The sequence below is a fragment of the Hemicordylus capensis genome, chromosome 5, assembly GCF_027244095.1.
Source record: "Hemicordylus capensis ecotype Gifberg chromosome 5, rHemCap1.1.pri, whole genome shotgun sequence".
Classification (NCBI taxonomy): Eukaryota; Metazoa; Chordata; class Lepidosauria; order Squamata; family Cordylidae; genus Hemicordylus; species Hemicordylus capensis.
In genome coordinates this window covers 239,068,405-239,085,429 of record NC_069661.1, presented here as the reverse complement: position 1 = coordinate 239,085,429, position 17,025 = coordinate 239,068,405, and the positions used below count along the sequence as shown (strand labels likewise).

General features: G+C 43.7%; 1 protein-coding gene across 28 annotated transcripts in view; it reads left to right on the top strand.

Annotated features, from left to right (window-relative positions):
• The window catches only part of MICAL3 (microtubule associated monooxygenase, calponin and LIM domain containing 3), a 291,510-nt gene that overhangs the window by 242,395 nt on the left and 32,090 nt on the right, over nt 1-17,025 (top strand). For 26 of the 28 annotated variants that reach the window (XM_053252877.1, XM_053252875.1, XM_053252874.1 and 23 more), the window contains 5 exons: nt 1,316-3,173; nt 7,420-7,514; nt 11,594-11,644; nt 13,789-13,896; nt 14,590-14,683. In XM_053252877.1, coding sequence (XP_053108852.1) covers nt 1,316-3,173; nt 7,420-7,514; nt 11,594-11,644; nt 13,789-13,896; nt 14,590-14,683 — 2,206 coding nt within the window. Of the gene's footprint in view, nt 1-1,315; nt 3,174-7,419; nt 7,515-8,957; nt 9,009-11,593; nt 11,645-13,788; nt 13,897-14,589; nt 14,684-17,025 lie in introns of all 28 variants that reach the window. The other 2 variants (XM_053252863.1, XM_053252867.1) reach the window with 2 other exon arrangements.

Genomic DNA, 17,025 nt, shown 5'->3' with positions numbered 1-17,025 from the left:
AGATTAAGACGGGGTGAGAATTTCAGGCATTAATCTTGCAGCTTCCAAAAATTCTATGTCTTTGTAAGTGGGTGTAGAAATCATGCTTCCCAAATGTCTAAAGAGGGAACAGCTCAGATTGGTTCATATTTTTTGGTGTGTCACTGGTACTGTACTTTGCTCTGCATCTGGTGGCTCGACTCACTTTCTTGAGTGGTACTTGCTCTGCAATATGTCTGTTCTCTCTGTGCCACTCCAAGGCCTGTGTTGTGTTGCTGGATCTGGATTGTCACTCTTCACCTACCATGGCAAAACGGCATTCTTACATGATGACAGGGATAGCAGGTTCTGTTGTTCTTGGTGGCAGTTGTTCTTCTCAGTTGCTGGGGTCAAGGACATTTCTGTGGGTTATAGCCCTCACGAGCTCCAAGGCAGGACAGTTTTGATTTGCTATTCGACAAAAACACGCCTACTGGAACCTGAGGGGGATAACCCCGCCATACTTCTTTCTGTCCTGCCTAGCTCCAGGCAGCATAAATATTTCTCTCCTTGAATTTATTATAACTGCTATTAGTATCCTTTCTGCTACATTTCTCATTTTAAAAAATTCTGCCTTTGCTCTTTCCTCACCTCTCTCTTACTCTCTCTCTATTTTTTAAAATTACTTATCGCTTCCAGCTTTTCTCTGTTTTTTTGTCTCCTCCTCTCCTGCTACTCTCCTTTCCCGTGTATGGAGCACACAGGATGATTTAAACTGATCCTTGTCCCTAAAGGAAAGGGACAGCATTGTTTTGGGTTCCTAGCTGATAGCCCCAGCATCCTCATCAAAATGGCCAAAGGCTGTATCATGGGAGCTGTTATCCAACAACATCTAGGGACCTACGGTGCGGAACCCCTGGACTAGGGGGTTCATCAGGTGATTACAGTGGTATTGTGTGGAAAAACAGAAATTCACACCGGCTGCTCACACCAAGTTATAAAAACCCAATGAAAGGGAATGGTCTTCACTTTCTTAAAAGTGGTGAGTGAAGTAGCCAGGCAAGCCTCCCGTGGGAGGGAATTTTGCAGGCACTTATAAGGCCCTCTGTGGGTGCGTTCAGTTCAAGCAGAGACTGGCCAGTGTACCTGATGAACAGTGTGTATGCCCTAAAAATTCCCAGAACCTTCTCTAACATGCTGAGGTTCCACGGCAGATGTGCAGGAGCTTCTGGCCTGATGTGTCAATGTGAAAAGGCCACCCCTGAAAATAAAAAGTTTGATACTTGCTACTCTAGAACCTTTTGAAAGGTGCTTCCATTTCATTGGTGAAATACTGTCTTTATATCTGTTTCTGTAGGACTCAAAGGAATCTCCCACAATGGAGCACTGCAAAGAGAGGTCCCCAGATGTACACTTTTTCCCTGAGCCATTCCTCCCAGAAGAGGAGACAAATGACAAGATCCCCGATGATCAAAAAGTGGAAAGCTCACCTGTATCACTCTCTCCAATTCGATCCCAGCCAGTTGCACTGCCTGAGACTGCGACACCGGCATCACTTGTGAAATCACAACCAGCCACGCCCACATTACCTACATCTCCACTTGCTGCTTCCCATCCTATTTGTTCTCAGCCTTTACCCTCTGCTGAAGCATCCATTCCCTCTCCAGGCGAGCCCCCAGTCTGTTTTCAACCAGTCCCAGCCTTAACCTCTACTCCTTTGGGCAAGCTCGCCCTAAAGAGTCAAGATAACGAGCTAGAAAAATTGGGGAGCCCTACCACAGCAGAAGAAGCCATGAAACGGAATAATCTTGTGGAAGAGTTCTGGATGAAGAGTGCTGAAATTCGGAGGAGTTTGGGTCTCACTCCTGTGAACAGGAGCAGAGGTTCAGAGCCAAACTTTACTGTCTCACCTCTTGAGACTGCCCCCCTGAAGTCATACACTTCTGAGGGAATTCAAGAAGATAAGGAGATCCACCTTTTAAAACCCCAGCCAGCCCCAAGAAAGCCAGTCACTCCCAAGCTAGACAATGAGCAGTTTTCTTTGCTGACACCAAAGTCGCCATCTGAGAGAGAGCTGAAGAACTCGAGTGATGTCAAGAGAGACCTGTCAAGCAGTTCTGGGCTGGGTCTTCAAGGCAGTTCTTCCAACATGAGGACGTTGGCCAGCCAGAGTTTCAACACTTCTGACTCCACCATGCTCACTCCTCCATCCAGCCCTCCCCCTCCCCCACCTAAAAATGAAGAGCCGGCAACGCTACGAAGAAAAAGGCATCAGGCAACTTGGCAGAATGAGGCAGAGTCAAAGCCGGCTTCCATGCAAACACCTCACCCGCCATCAGTAAATGAACAGGTCCACCCAGCCAAGGAGTCACCCCAGCCTTCCAAAGCGGAGGTGCGGAAGTCATTTGTGGAGAGTGTGGATGAGATCCCATTTGCCGATGATGTAGAGGACACGTACGATGAGAGGACGGAGGATATAAGCCTTCATGAAAAGTACTACACCCCTCCCAGTAGACCAAGGCCAGAGAAGCCTCTTCACTTGCACTTGGTTAAAGAGAACGGGGGACCACCCTCAATGGACAGAGGAAGCATGCAAAAGAGAGGCCTGCCTCAAATCTCTGCAGAAGCAAAGGAGCTAGCCGAGGAGAGGATGAGAGCCCGAGAGAAGTCTGTGAAGAGCCAGGCTTTGCGCGATGCCATGACTAAGCAGCTGTGCAAGATGAAAGACCTAGAGATGGCCAGTGCTGCCAGCACTGCCAAATTGCGCAAAGCATCTACCATGCCCTCAAAGACAAAGGAGATGTTTTTTGAGTCCCCAAGGCATTTGGCTATGAAGGCAGGTGAGGGCCCCACACTGAAACACGAGGCAAGCAGCGAAAGGTTCTTCTCACCCTTTTTGGACACGAGTGTGCGCGATGGATCAGTCACTTCCTCAGAAGGCTCTGGGGAAAAAAGCAAGAAAAGGACTTCTCTCTTCTCCCCACGTAAGAATAAAAAAGAGAAGAAGTCCAAGAATGAGAGCAAACTCTCTGACAAATCCAGCAGTGCAGCTGAGGAAACCACCAAGCCTAAATCACTGTGGAAGTCTGTATTTTCTGGTTATAAGAAAGACAAGAAGAAAAAGTCAGATGACAAATCCTGCCCCAGCACCCCCTCCAGTGGAGCCACAGTGGATTCTGGGAAACACAAGTCCTCTCCAGTAGTTAGAGCAGCAGGTATAGAATTTATCATTGTATTCTGTAGCAATTCCACTTTACCAATGGCAGAACAGGGTGGGGGTGAGGGTTTACAGAAGAGGCACCGTGCATTTTGTGGGGCAGTGGTGAGCTTTATCCCATACATTGGATGCCTGAAAGAGAAATAACAGTATATTTCACATTTTAACACTCCTATCCTAAACGCATTTTCTCTGAAATAAATCTTGGGTTTGATGGAGGTAAAAGTTATGTACTGCACCCCAGTGCTGCCCCCAGCATGAAGAAATGATGGAAGAGTGCTCATAGGAAAATGGTCTGTCTATACAGGCACTTCCCAATGTACAAACACCCATACTTGCAAACAAAGCTCCCATAACAAATGACATTAAAGAAGTCCCTAACTTATAAATTGCAACCCGCACAAAACTAGTCATCACTCTCGGGAACTATATGCGTTCCGAGTTACGAACATCTGACTTACAAATGAACTTTTAGAACACAACCTGTTTATGAGTTGGGAACTTCTTGTATATGCATTGGTGGTGATAAAAGTGTCCCGTGTAGGTGGTAAGAGCCTTTCTTTCAAATAACCACAAGGTTCCTGCAGTGTAGGGATGGAGGGGCACAACTGTGCACACACACCCAGCATTGCCTATGCACTGTTCTGGGAAGGCTCTTCCAGGTTTCTTCCATACTCTGGTTCCCTGACAAAGAGAGAGCTGACTGATTCACCTAGCAGCAAACCCCTGAGGTTTGTGAAGTCGTTTTCTCTTAGAAAGAACAGGTCCAAGGAAGGCAAAAGTAAATCTTTTCCACAGGCAAAATAAGTTTCAATGTAGATTCCCTATGGAATACATACTTATGTAAGAGTTAACTAATGTAAGACTTTGGTTGGATTACGTTTGATTAGATGGTTCAAGTGAGCTTGGCCAGGCTCAGGTGCAGCATCTGGTTCAGAAGATTAGGTCCTATTCAGGTAATGTTACCTGTTGATCCCAGGCAATGATGAAGTCTTGGCAAGCTGTTCCCAGAATGCCCCAAGTAAAGAAAAGAACTTAGTTTATTCTGCTAAGGCTTTATTTGATCTTACCACCATCCGAGTGTGAAGCAGCAAGCCAATTGGTCACAACTGGGGCAGATCCTATGTCGGAGATCCAGTCAGACCCTGGACAATCTAATACAATCATTTTTATACCTTCAGTACTGACAGTTTGATGACAACAGTTGTTTATCACACTCTGATTGGATCTCCCCTGCTTACATATTTTTACATGACCAGGCCCTCAAGAACTTAGTACCATGTCGATGTGCAGGAAGCTGTGGTTACATTTTTTTCTGCCTCCATGATGAAACCTTAGGCCTGATGCAGCAGGGCTGCTCTTATGTTCTTAACCCTCCTCACTTTATCAGCATCAGCCTAAGTTACTTCCCCACCTAATCAGCTTCTGTCTCTCAAACTTCTGTAAGGTCACTCTTGAGGACAAAAGCCATGTTATCTTATGCTGCTAAACAGGCCTGTGCTAAAGTTTGGTCAAGCTAAAACTCCTCATATTAATACCTATCAATAGCTTTCACTAACATGCTTCTAATAATCAGAAATTGTGCAATTAAAACCTCCAGCACTTGTGGAACCCTTTCAATTTCTGCAACCTTTTTCTTTTCTTTTTTTAAACAATCAGTTATATTGGGGTGCTTGAAAGAGCTTTCTAGATTGGGTTGGGGATCACTGTGATAAAGTTTGAGAGTAACCTCCTGTTCATAGCATTTTTAATACAGATGTACATGTATGTGAGTGCTTACAAGCTATCTGGTGAAATCACTGTTCTCCGCCTAATCAGAAGCAGTCATTTCCAAGTGCCCCAAATGGGCTGCAAAAATTCACATGTGTGACCTAGTTTGGTGAGGCATCCCTGTCATGGACTGTTCCATCCAAGGCTATCCATTTTGGTGCCAAACCCACACTCTAGAGAGAGAGAAAAAGATACTTGGATTGGCAGCAGTATTTGACTTGACATATGACTCATCCTTGATCTTCAGTTCCCATCCCGAGCCAGTGAACTCAAACCATTTATTGTCTTTCTAATAAATACAATTTGTTTCATTCTGAATCAAACTGGATGGGCTAGTATTCAATGAACTGGATTCCATGCCCTGCTCTTCCTTTTTAAACATCTCTTGTGAACTTGCTTTCTGTTTGCTTGAAGAGCAGAGATCCCGAGGGGATCTCATGTTTTAGTTTCTTATAGAGTGCCTAGCTTCAGTTTAGAGCAAGGTCTCAAACTGTAGCTTTCCAGCTGCTGATGCTGATCTACACTCCCATCATCCTGTCATAATGGCCAGTAGCTAGGGATGATGGGAGTTGTAGGCCAGCATCAGCAGGAGGGCTGCAGTTTGAGACCCCTCACTTTAGAGCTTTTAAAACAGCAGGTGGATGAGCTGGAAAAGTAGTAAAAATGGGGAGACTCAGTCTAAAGCATAAATTCTTGATGTTCCTCAGGATGTGCAGCAAAGTGAAGTTGGCTACATTAATATTTGATACCCAACTCATAAACATCCATCCTACTTACAGTGGCTTTGCCCTAATTGGAGACATACTTTCCAAATGACTGGCCTAGTTAAGGAGGGCACATCTGCACTGCCTTGTGAAAGTATATTGCTTATAAGTGTAAATTCAAGGCATCTGAGGAAATGGAGGGAGCGGAAGGTCAGTCCTGGGGCCATTCACGTTCATGATAAATACATTCAGCTGTATTTATGCTTTTGTTTTAAAAGCACTTTTTTCATTAAAGCTATAATCAGCCATCACTGATCAGCACCATGTCCCCATATAATGGAAGGGAAGGTGAACATAGGAAGCTGCTGTATACTGAGTCAGACCATTGGTCTATCTAGCTCAGTATTGTCTACACAGACTGGCAGCAGCTTCTCCAAGGTTGCAGGCAAGAATATCTCTCAGCCCTATATTGGAGATGCTAGGGAGGGAACTTGGAACCTTCTGCTCTTCTCAGAGCAGCTCCATCCCCTGAGGGGAATATCTTACATTGCTCACATGTGATTTCCCATTCAAATGCAACTAGGATGGACCCTGTTTAGCTAGGGGGACAGGTCATGCTTGCTACCAGAAGACCAGCTCTCCTCTCACAACCCCCCACCCCACCCGCAGTACTAATTTTTATTTCAGTCACTGACTAGCAAATACAGAAAAGCAAAAGTAAGAATAAAAATACATACAATTCCTAAAAGTTCCTAAAAAAACCATTTAAACATATCAGGTGAAACACCAACTTCATTTAAGGGGAAGCAGGAAAAAAGAAATGACTCAATATATAACAGCTATCTTCAACAGATGCTATAGTAATACTTAGTTGTTCAGGTACAGAACATGGTATTATGAATTCTTTTAGCAATTAGGCAGAACCTGGCAACTGCATTAGAAATCTTATCATCATGATCTGATAGAAGATAGCATACGTAGAAATCATTGGAGAAGCCTTCCATATTAATAACTATGGAGTAAAGTGCATATTATGACTGTCCCTATAGAAATTACAATATAATAGAACATGCGCTGTTGATTCTATAGCTCCTGAATCACAGAGACAGAAGCACTCTGCAAATGGGATTTTGTTAAATCTGCCCGCAAGCACTGCAGTGCTGCAGAACATTAAAAGTGCTTGGGTAAACGCCCTGTAATACTTGATCACTGTAATCTGGTTAAGCTATCTGGCAGGGCGTGTGTTCAGAATTTAATTTCCCAACACTACTCCCCCTGGAATGATACTTTGGTCTGTCTGCCATTCTGCATCTAAGAGTCTTTGGATAATCACCAGCTTGGCCTGGTGATAGCCCACTATTGCTAATACTTGTCGTGATAGGCCATAAGTAAGCAGTTTCTGCTCAAATAAGCATTCCCATTTAGAAATAGAAGGGAAGGTGTATTCTTGCTGTGGAGAGGAGAGTCTTGCTGCTAGGGTCAGGAGATGTGCTTCTGTTTGCCGCTTTCTAGAAAGACATTGTGGGGAGTTGTGTGCTCTGGCATTGAAGAGAGGGATATTATCTTCAAATAAGTCAGCTAAAAGTGAAAAGCAAAATGTTCATGAGCTGTCAGAAGCATTGCTCCGGGAGAACAGGATATCTGATTTAGTCACTGTAGCAGCAATGGATGCTTGTGACAGCATTTGCCCAATATACACAATCTTACTATATTATAGTGCCAGCTACTTCTCTGGGTTCACCATCTATTTTTGTCTCTTTTTCTTCACAGATTTGCAGCTACGGCGACACTTAAGCTTTTCAGAGGACTCTGACCTTTCCAGTGACGACATCTTGGAGCGCTCTTCACAGAAATCCAAACGAGAGGTAAGAAGAAGCCAGATGGAAAATATCAGTTTGGCTGTCTTCATTCAAAGCCAGACAGGCTCCTAACATCTTAGCATAGAAAAACATTTCCTATTGCTTACTGGCCAGCGTTACTGGACTGAAACATACACTTGGAAATCAACACAACAGGTTAATTCCTCCTAAGATGAGCTCCCTTGTCTCTGCTGTCTTTGAAGGTCACAGTGTATAACTGTCATTAGAGGTTTTAAATGGATAGTGGCTGGCCCAGTGTGAGAGGATGAGAGTCATTGGATAGAGAATTGGGCTTGGGAAAGATGTGAGTTCAAATTCCAGCACAGCCTTGGACTCTCTGGGTGGTTTAGGCCAGTTACTATCTCCTGGGTCTTGTAGGGAGTGGAGAAAGGTTTTCAGCAGGTCCTCTTGTAGAAAGATACGTGTCTAAATTGCAATACAAGCAATCATGAAGAACATTGCTATTTTTGTATCTCATAATAACTATAGCAATGTTACCTAGGGAAGTCAGATCTGTCACACACATATTTTGACATTTGATCCCTTGCCATCCATATCTATTTATTTATCTATTTATTTATTTATATTTATATTTGTTTATATGTAGTGCACAAGTGCATTAAATTGCTTATAACAATGATCAATACATGCATAGAACCAATCCAGAAATTTAAGTGCTCTTGCAGAATCATCACATGTGGTACACACTGACCACATACACATTGTTGCGCAATCTGTAAAATGACAACAGTTTATCTCACAGTGAGATAAAGTGTTGAAGCTGAATGAGATAATCAGGGGCTCTCAAACTTGGACTACAACTCCCATGATCCCAGCTACATTGTCCTTAGGCTGGGTAGATAGAGCTGTAGTCCAATATCACCTGAAGACCCAAGTCTGAGAACCTATAAGTCTAAGATAAGGTTGCAAACTTTTCCCAATAAGGATGTCTCTACACCAGCTGTTTTTCCTCCAATGTGTGCCCAAACTTTCTGGGAACAGCTGGAGTAGCGTACACCGCATGGCAAGTGGTGTCCCTGAATTGGAATCTGCTTCTGGGTTCCATGGGAAACTCAGTGCCTCACTAAAAAGATGCCTGCTTCCCTGCAGTCTTCCATGCAAGCTTGTCTCTGGAAAAAGCAAGCTTGGGGTCTTGTGAGTGGGTTTATTTGCTTGCCAAGTGGAAGGTTGTGGTTCTTCCTCTAGCAGATCTACTTGAGAGTCAGCACCCCAGCTAGCTGCTCTCATCTGGGGCAATAACATTTGGTTAACACAGCCATCCTTGAACCAGGGCAATGATGCAAAGTTGTTGACCCAACAGTAGATGTGACTCTCATGTTTAGCTGCTGAGTTTCTCTTCGTGTTTTTAACGTATGTGTTTTAGCCACCTTCTTCTGAATTGTTCTTCTTATTGGACCTTTCCCCCATTTTTCCTGTGCTTGCCTTCAGGCTTTTCATGGCAGGTTCAATGTTACTTCTGGAATGCAAAGGAAGGAGGAGGTATCAGGCAACAATGTCAGGGGAAGGGGCTCTAGTGGGTTCCGATAAGTCATGATGCAGTCGTCTACACTTATCTGTGCTGAGCCTTGGAGCTGCCTAATGTTCACATGATTGCTTAGCATGGATTGGCTACTGCTTCAACCAGGTTTGGTTCATGCAGCTGACCTGACTGAAGCATGGTGAAAGGGCAAAATTATCTTCCCTCCAAAGAGCATGCAACTCCAGGCTTTCTTAATCCTGAATAAAGAGCTGCTGTTGACACCATATGTGGAGGAAAGAATAATTAAACCTTCCATGGACTAATCCACTTCCATTATGATATTGAGCTGGTTTATACTGAACAAATTGGCTCTCTTACCCTCAGTTAAGAGATCAGGAATGTGTTTGTGATTACTTATTATTTAAGAGTGGTAAAGTAGAGAGGGAAGAGACTGTGGGGAGGGAGCACACAGCTGTGACCTGATCCCTCTCTTCTAACTACATTTAAAAGAGCTCCCCTGTGTTTTGCCCCACCATAGTGTGGCATTTTCCATGCTAATGAGTTGTGAGAACAGAAAAGACAGGATGGGTGGTGTGTTGATTGAATTACTAATTTGGAATCTGATAAAATGATCAGGAGTGTTCTTCCTGAGCCAATAATTACATTTCTTCTCTGCTGCATGACTGATCTTTAATCCCAATGGATGATATCCTTATTCTATTATTGTATCCTCTTCCCATGACTCCCCTTGACATGTTAAAGTAATGTTTGTGATTAGCTTGTTAGTTTTGTCTGTGCTGCGCTAGATTAAATTAAATGTTGGGTGGTTTCTTGTTATTCTGTGCTGCTATCATCTATTGTGTGTGTGTGTGTGTGCGTGCGTGTGTGTGCGCGCGTGTACATGTGATATTTTCGTTGCTTAGAAGCTAGCTGTTCAAAGTTGTTTCCTCCTGTGCCACCTTGCTGAGTACTGAGTTTTACCCAAATGCTCCAATTTTTCTCAGCTTTCATTCTTGATTACATGTTTGCTTCATGCAAATTGAATGTACTATGAAAATACGCAGGGGAAACCACTGTGGCCAGAGACCCATGGATTTTTCACATTACAATCATCCCTTGCCAACCACTAGGGGTTCCGTTCTGGCAAAAACCGCACTGTTAGCAAATTCGAGGTTGGTGAGGCATTAAAGTCTATGGGAAACAGGGGTTATGGGGAGCCATGACCACAAAAAGACCTAAAATAAAAGCGGGGAGAATAACAAAAAACGCTTTTTAAAATCTTGTAATATCACTAAGAGTCACCAAGAAGAATGAGCAGATCAAACCTCTGGAAATTGTTTGAATCCTGCAAAATCACTCAAAGGCATTTTAAATTGGCAAGAGATAGCAAGATCAACCAGGATCACCAAGAGGAATTAACAGATAGAACCGCTGAAACTCGCCCCCTTATCACTAAAAAAAACCCTCTCCAACTGTGGATTCCTGGGTTGCAGTTGGCAAGACCTGTCACAATTCCCTATTCGCATGTACTCAAAACCGCGGCTGGTAAAACCAGGGTTGGCAAGGGATGACTGTATTTCAGAAATCACACTGTGCAATGGCAAATACTGGGCACAAAACATCCTGAAAATCTCACTCTTTTTTGAAGTCAGATTCCTGCCTTTACAGACTGACATCCAAATGTACATTAGATATGCTAAAAAACACTTTCTGTGTGCAACAGAGGGGCGGTTTTTTGCCTGTCTCCCTTCCCACTGCAGCCTGCTGTAACACCTGGAAAATATGTCCCTGAGGGTTAACACAATGTTAATGTTGGCCGCAGGTTTAGCAGAACTCTTCGCATCTCATGCACTTGTCTTATTTGTTTACATTTGGCTAGTGCCTTGGCTTGTGCAGGGGTGTATAATGAGGAGAGGGCTCTGTGAAAACCTCTGTTACTGTTAGAGCCCCTGGTGTGTATGTCAACATGATGGGAGAGAGAGGGTACGGTCACTCCGATAAAAACAACTGCCAGACTGCTGCTTTTTGCCTCGGATTTGTCTAGCGCAAACCTGCACAATTTGTGAACCTCCAAGATGAACAAAGCCCCATAGCCATGTATGGAGGAAGCTGCCTCTTTCTAATGCTTGCCTGGGACTGCAGAACTGGGATTGGGGTTGTCAACAGTCCGTCCATGAGTGACAGGCTGTGTTTGTCTTGGCGAATCACGAGTTGTGTGGGTCTAGTATTTGCCATTGCACGCACATGTGCATGTAACTGCTGTAGAGCTTCTTAGATCTGAAGAGCAGATCTGAAGAGCAGATTGTTTCCAGCAGGATCTCTAGGATGGGACACTTCCCAAACTGAAACAGCCATATGGAATTGTCTGAAAACTGGCTTTTCTTTTCTTTTTGTATCAGTGAGTGTCCATTGTTTCCAGATTCTTCAGTGTTCACCTCCTACATAGTTTCATGTTGCATTTTAAGCAGCCTTTGTGTTCATTACTGTGCATTTTGTTTCCAGCATTTCAATGTTGAACTGATTTTGTTCCATTTTTTGTCCATCTGTGTATTTATTTTTTGCCTTTGCTATTCCTTCCCCTCCTACCACCCCCCCCCCATTAAAGTCGATTTACGTACCACACGCCTTGGCATTCAAGAGATCATACGCATCAAAGGTAGTGTCTTCATTCTCATTGGTTGCCCATGGTTGCATGCGTTCCTATTATTAATTTGCCAAAACTGTAGTCTGTGTCCCATCTCACTGCTGTCATTTGTACTAACTTAACCTTTAATTGTGCATGTATGATCTGGTTAACCAATATGGACCACAGATCCTCTACAAGGAAATGTCAAGTCTCAAACCTTGATGCCCTCTTGGAATGCATGCAATACGTTCATCAGGGATCCATCCAAGAGAATCTCAGTTGATCTTCAGGACTGCCAGGAACTGCAATTTAAAAACAAAAACAAAAAACTCTACAGTATATTTCAGAAGATTGTTTGCTAAGTAGAATAGATATTTACATTGCACTGTTGTTATACTGAGATATTGTAGGAATTCAGATGTTTGTTACGAGATGGATGGTACATACTATTACTTTGGTGATTGCCATCTGTAGATAGAAAATTGTGGTAGTTTGCTCTTTATATGCATAGTAAAAACATAAGGATCAATGTTCACATAATGGTCTTCATTTTAAACAAGAAAATCTGTGTGTAAATTTATTTGCACAATACACTTGGCTGATTCAGTAATTCAAGAGGATATACTATTTTAGAGAGTCACAATACAGCATCATTTGCCACACTTTCCACTCCAGACACATGTATACCATAGGCTTAAACTGGCTTAATAGCTGCTTCTCCTCCCTGGGGAATCCTGGAAACTCTAGTTCTGTGAGAGTTGCTAGAGCTGTGTTAAATTCTCAGCAAATTATGTTCCCAAGGTTGTTTGGAGGAAACCATGACAGTTGAAAACCAGTATGTTTCTCATGTAGAGATGCTCACAGGATTGCCACTTGTTTGTGGAGATCTATAAAGATGTACATTTTGTAATGTGAGAATAGTTACCCAACTGTCTCCTTGGCCTTGCCCATGCCTTTGGAAGAGCCACCATACTTTCCTGTATTGGACCAAATGAAAGGATATTCTCACATTGCAAAATGCATGTCTTCATAATGGAGTGTGGATCTTGTCATATGGAAGTGTAACATGAGAAGCAACCCTTGGTTACAGATTTGACAACTCTCAAAGGACAGAAGCATGAAAGAGGTAGTTGACTGATTTTGCTTTTCCTGTGGCAAATACATTAAGGCTGTTCTCACAATCCAGACTAGGGCAGCCCAGCCTGGGTTAGACTGTTCTTGGGGAGAACCAGGATCACTACAGATCCCAGCACTCCCGCCCAGCTTAACCCTGTTTTTTGCATCTGCTCTTAGCTGAGGTTAAGGGCAAGAACATGCCCTTAAATCCGGTGCCGGGATTGTTTGTTTGTTTGGGCTGCTTGCAGCCCAAGCAGACACAGAGACCAGTGTCTATAGTGCCCATCTGATGGAATCTCCCACTGCTAGGTGCGCAGTGCATTGTGGGATTCCCAGAGGCCAGGACACATTGTCCTGTCCTCTGACAAGCCACATAGCTCCTGGGAGTACCACTTGTGTGCGCAGCTGAGCCACATAGCCAGGCAAGCAAGAAGATCATCGGGGGGCGGGGGGGGAGGTATGTACAGCCAGCCTTTTAGTCCAGTAACAGATGTGTCACATGGGTAATCAGATTGAGGATGCAGGCGTGGTGGATCTGTGCTAAGTTTAGCACATGATGACATACTTGTGTGCAGATGTGAGTTGAGCTGCTTGCTGGACATGAGGCAACACAAACAAGCACTTCACCCCCTGTGTCATGCTCTGCACAGCCCATTTTGGTCATAACAATTGGTCCTGCTCGTGGGCCTGTTTGTTACTGGGAGTGATAAACAAGTAATGCAAGCAAGTTATATCTTTGGTGAGAAAGTTAAGAGAAATTGGGCAGTTTTTATACTTAGGGCAGGCTGTGAGGAGCACTGAGAAGGATGCAGTTGTAACTGAAGCATGGCGTAAAATCACTGCTTTGCACTTTCCATACCACTTTCTTCAGGTTTTAATCTTCCACCAAGCTCCACCTGCTGCACCGTTAGCACCTGTAAGGATGGATAGCTTACCTGCTGAGCAGGAAACGTAGCAAGTAGCACCATGCTCTAGGAAAGGGTTCCGTTCTCTGCCAAGTATTGGGGCTGAGAATGTTTGCTGTCATGTGCTAAACACCTTTTTCTTTGTTACTACAGAAGGCTTACACGGAGGATGAGCTCAATGCCAAATTGACCAGGCGAGTACAGAAAGCAGCTCGCCGTCAAGCCAAGCAGGAAGAACTGAAGAGGTTACACAGAGCTCAGGTACTGCCTTATGTTTTCTGCTAGGGAACTGGTTTCCTGAATTTGTAAGATGAAAGCCATTGTATGCCACATCTCTGCAGCATCCACCAAAGAAGCACCCTGGTTAACTGCAGCTCCCACTGCTGGGCTTATGTTGGGCATCAAGTCGTGAGTGCTGGGGGTAGACATTCTGCAAGATCACAGGGCTCTGGATTTGCATCCTGCAAAGCACTCTCTGGAAGTGGTCTGGACAGATCCAAATCCATATTTTCTGGTTCTTTCCCTGCTCCCCTGCTTCTGCCTGTATCTAAATGCAAGCTTAACAGGATTCCCCTCACTGCCTTTCCTCGCTGTAAGGATTACTTGCCAACAGTGGATAAAATCCTTCTTCTTCTTGATACCATGAGTGACACTTTTGTAAACGGTCTGTCCAGGGAAGCTTTCTTGTAGGTACAAGGGAAGGTGACACACATTTTGTGTTGCTTTATTTTACTTAAAGGAGTCCTATCTCACCTTTCAGCAAAAGTTTCCAAGGCAGCCAGTAAACATGTAACATTCAGTAATCAACATGAAAACAGGAAAATAATAAGACCAGCAAAAATAAAATCAGTCATCCATTAAAAGCTCAAGAGAAAAGCAACAATGGTACTTGAAAACAGCATCCTACCAACCGGACCATGTGGAATCTTTGTCTTTCTCTCTCTCCTTCCATAGATTATCCAACGACAGCTGGAGCAGGTAGAAGAGAAGCAAAGGCAGCTGGAAGAAAGGGGAGTTGCTGTTGAGAAGGCCCTTAGGGGTGAAGCAGGTACCTTCTAACATTAAGTATTATGTCTTCTTAATTTTTGTTTATTTTCATACAAATGTTCATAATACAAATGTTCATAAAAATAATATATTTTTTTAGCTATAAAGACTGGATCCCTTCTAAGCAGCAAGTAATTTTATTAATCAGTTCTTTGGTTTCTGAATTAAAATTCACCATACCCCTTTCTATTGTGTCTTCAGCATCTCCCCCTGTGAAGCTATTTTCATGGCAATTTTCTTCAACACAGTTTGCATTTGCTCTGAAAATACCCCCTGCATTTTCAGTTTCATCCTGCAAAAAGTTGAAATACAGCTTGAAGGTTACTCACCTGTTGGTATCCATTTAGGAAATAAAACTATGTTATAGCAAGGAAGCCCTCACTTTTCCAAGCAGGCTGAAAAAAACCCATGAAATTGCTAGTGTGTGGTTTTAATTCATTGTGCTGTGAATTGGCATTAGCACCCTCACAAGGGACCATCACAGAACAGCCCCAGCAAGTACCACCTGCCCTCCACATAATCTCATTCCTCTCACCAAGGCATGTGGAATAGAAATTCATAGAGTGTGTGAAAAGGTTTTCATTGTCTCCTGACACCAGTGGAATGAGCTGTATTCTTGATGGCGAGATTTAATAAATGGTATGTGGAACAGAGATGAAAGAGATTCAGGATGGAACTAGACATTAGAGCACTCAAGGCTGCTGCTAGAAATGGCATCCCCATGTTTACTTCTCTTTTTTTTAAATAAGGCCTAGTGAAACTTTCTCTGCATAACGTGATGTCCATCAGTCTATGAGTCTCCTCACCTCCCTTTCACTTGCTTGCATTGCAGAGAGCTAGGAAACTCACAGCATAATAATATGGGCCAAGTTCACACAGCCCAACAAACCATCATTTGTTGGATTGAGATCATGGCAGGAAGGAGTTGGGAGCCAGTATGCTCCTCCCTCCCCTTCCTTTCCTCAGTTCCTTCATGGAGCTGTGAAACAACAGTCCTTATACTGCAGCCCCATGTATCATCCAGACTCAGGAGCCACATTCTAACTATGGTTTACAGGCCACAATATGAAAATAGGATCTAATCCCAGTTTCATATCCTGGTTTGTGAACCATAGTTAGGATTCCCAAGCCTGCTAAATGAAACGGAAGGTGGGGAGCATATAGGCTTACAGTTCTTTTGGCTAATGTTCATGCCAAATTATGGTTTGTTGGGTCATCTGAGCCAGCCCATGGTGTCTCACTGTTTCAGTAGACTTTAACACGGTTTCTCAATGTGTGGGTCCCCAGATGTATTTGGACTTCAACTCCCATAATTCCCAACCAAAGACCACTGCGGCTGGGGATTATGGGAGTTGAAGTCCAATAACATCTGGGGACCCACACGTTGAGAAACCCTGCTTTACAAGCAAGCTCAAGGTGAAAAATGCTCCTCTGGTGGCAGTCTGTCCATTGTAACATCTGGTTTCATTGGTGGGCAAGAAGATACATGATGCTTGTAAAGTCTTCTTTCTCTAGAGGCAAATCTAGGCAAACACAATGTGCGACTGTGTTGCTGGTCCAGAGTTATTGTATGTACTCCATGCACTAAGAATGAAAGAGGCTGCCTACTTGCTGGAAATGAACTCAGCTGAATATTCAGAATAAGTAGCTGTCTTCCTTTTTTGTGAACTACCCTTAACTTGCGGGGGAAGGATAGCTAGAGTGGTGTTTCCTCCAATACCGCTCAGAATAACTTTTCCCCTGCTTTCTTTGAAGGTTGATTTGACACATTTAAATTTCTTATAGGAATAGGGTAGAATGATCAGTGGCTGATCAAGACATTCCCATTGCTATCACACGACCAGTGCACTGAGAACAGGTGCTATTACCTGCACAGAACACTTAGTTACAGTGTGTTTTATTCTGTGGGTGGTATTAGTAGACGGAGGATCTTAAAGAGAAGTGGGGACATTACTTTTCCAGCATTACAAGCAGTGGTAGTGTATTGGCAAGCGGAAGATAAAAGGGCAAGCTACCCATTAAGCCTTTCAGTTTCACCATAGGTGATCTGGAAGTTCCCCTTTGCTATAGAGGGGGCAGTCTGGCTTGCATCTATGGGGGGAGAGTGGTTAGGGTGGTAACACTTTCCCTCTGCAGTTTTCCTGCCAACTACCCCCCAGTTCAGGTGGAAACTGTTAAGCCTTCCACCCCATGTATCCCAGCCCCAAGCCGGACCCGCCTCCCTGCAGCTTCTTTTTTTACATCAAAGGGGTACTACTAACTTCCTTGCAGTGTGGAGTCTGACAGTCAGTGACAGGTTTAATATAACATGAAGGTTGGTCCTAAGGGATGGCTGTGGTGATC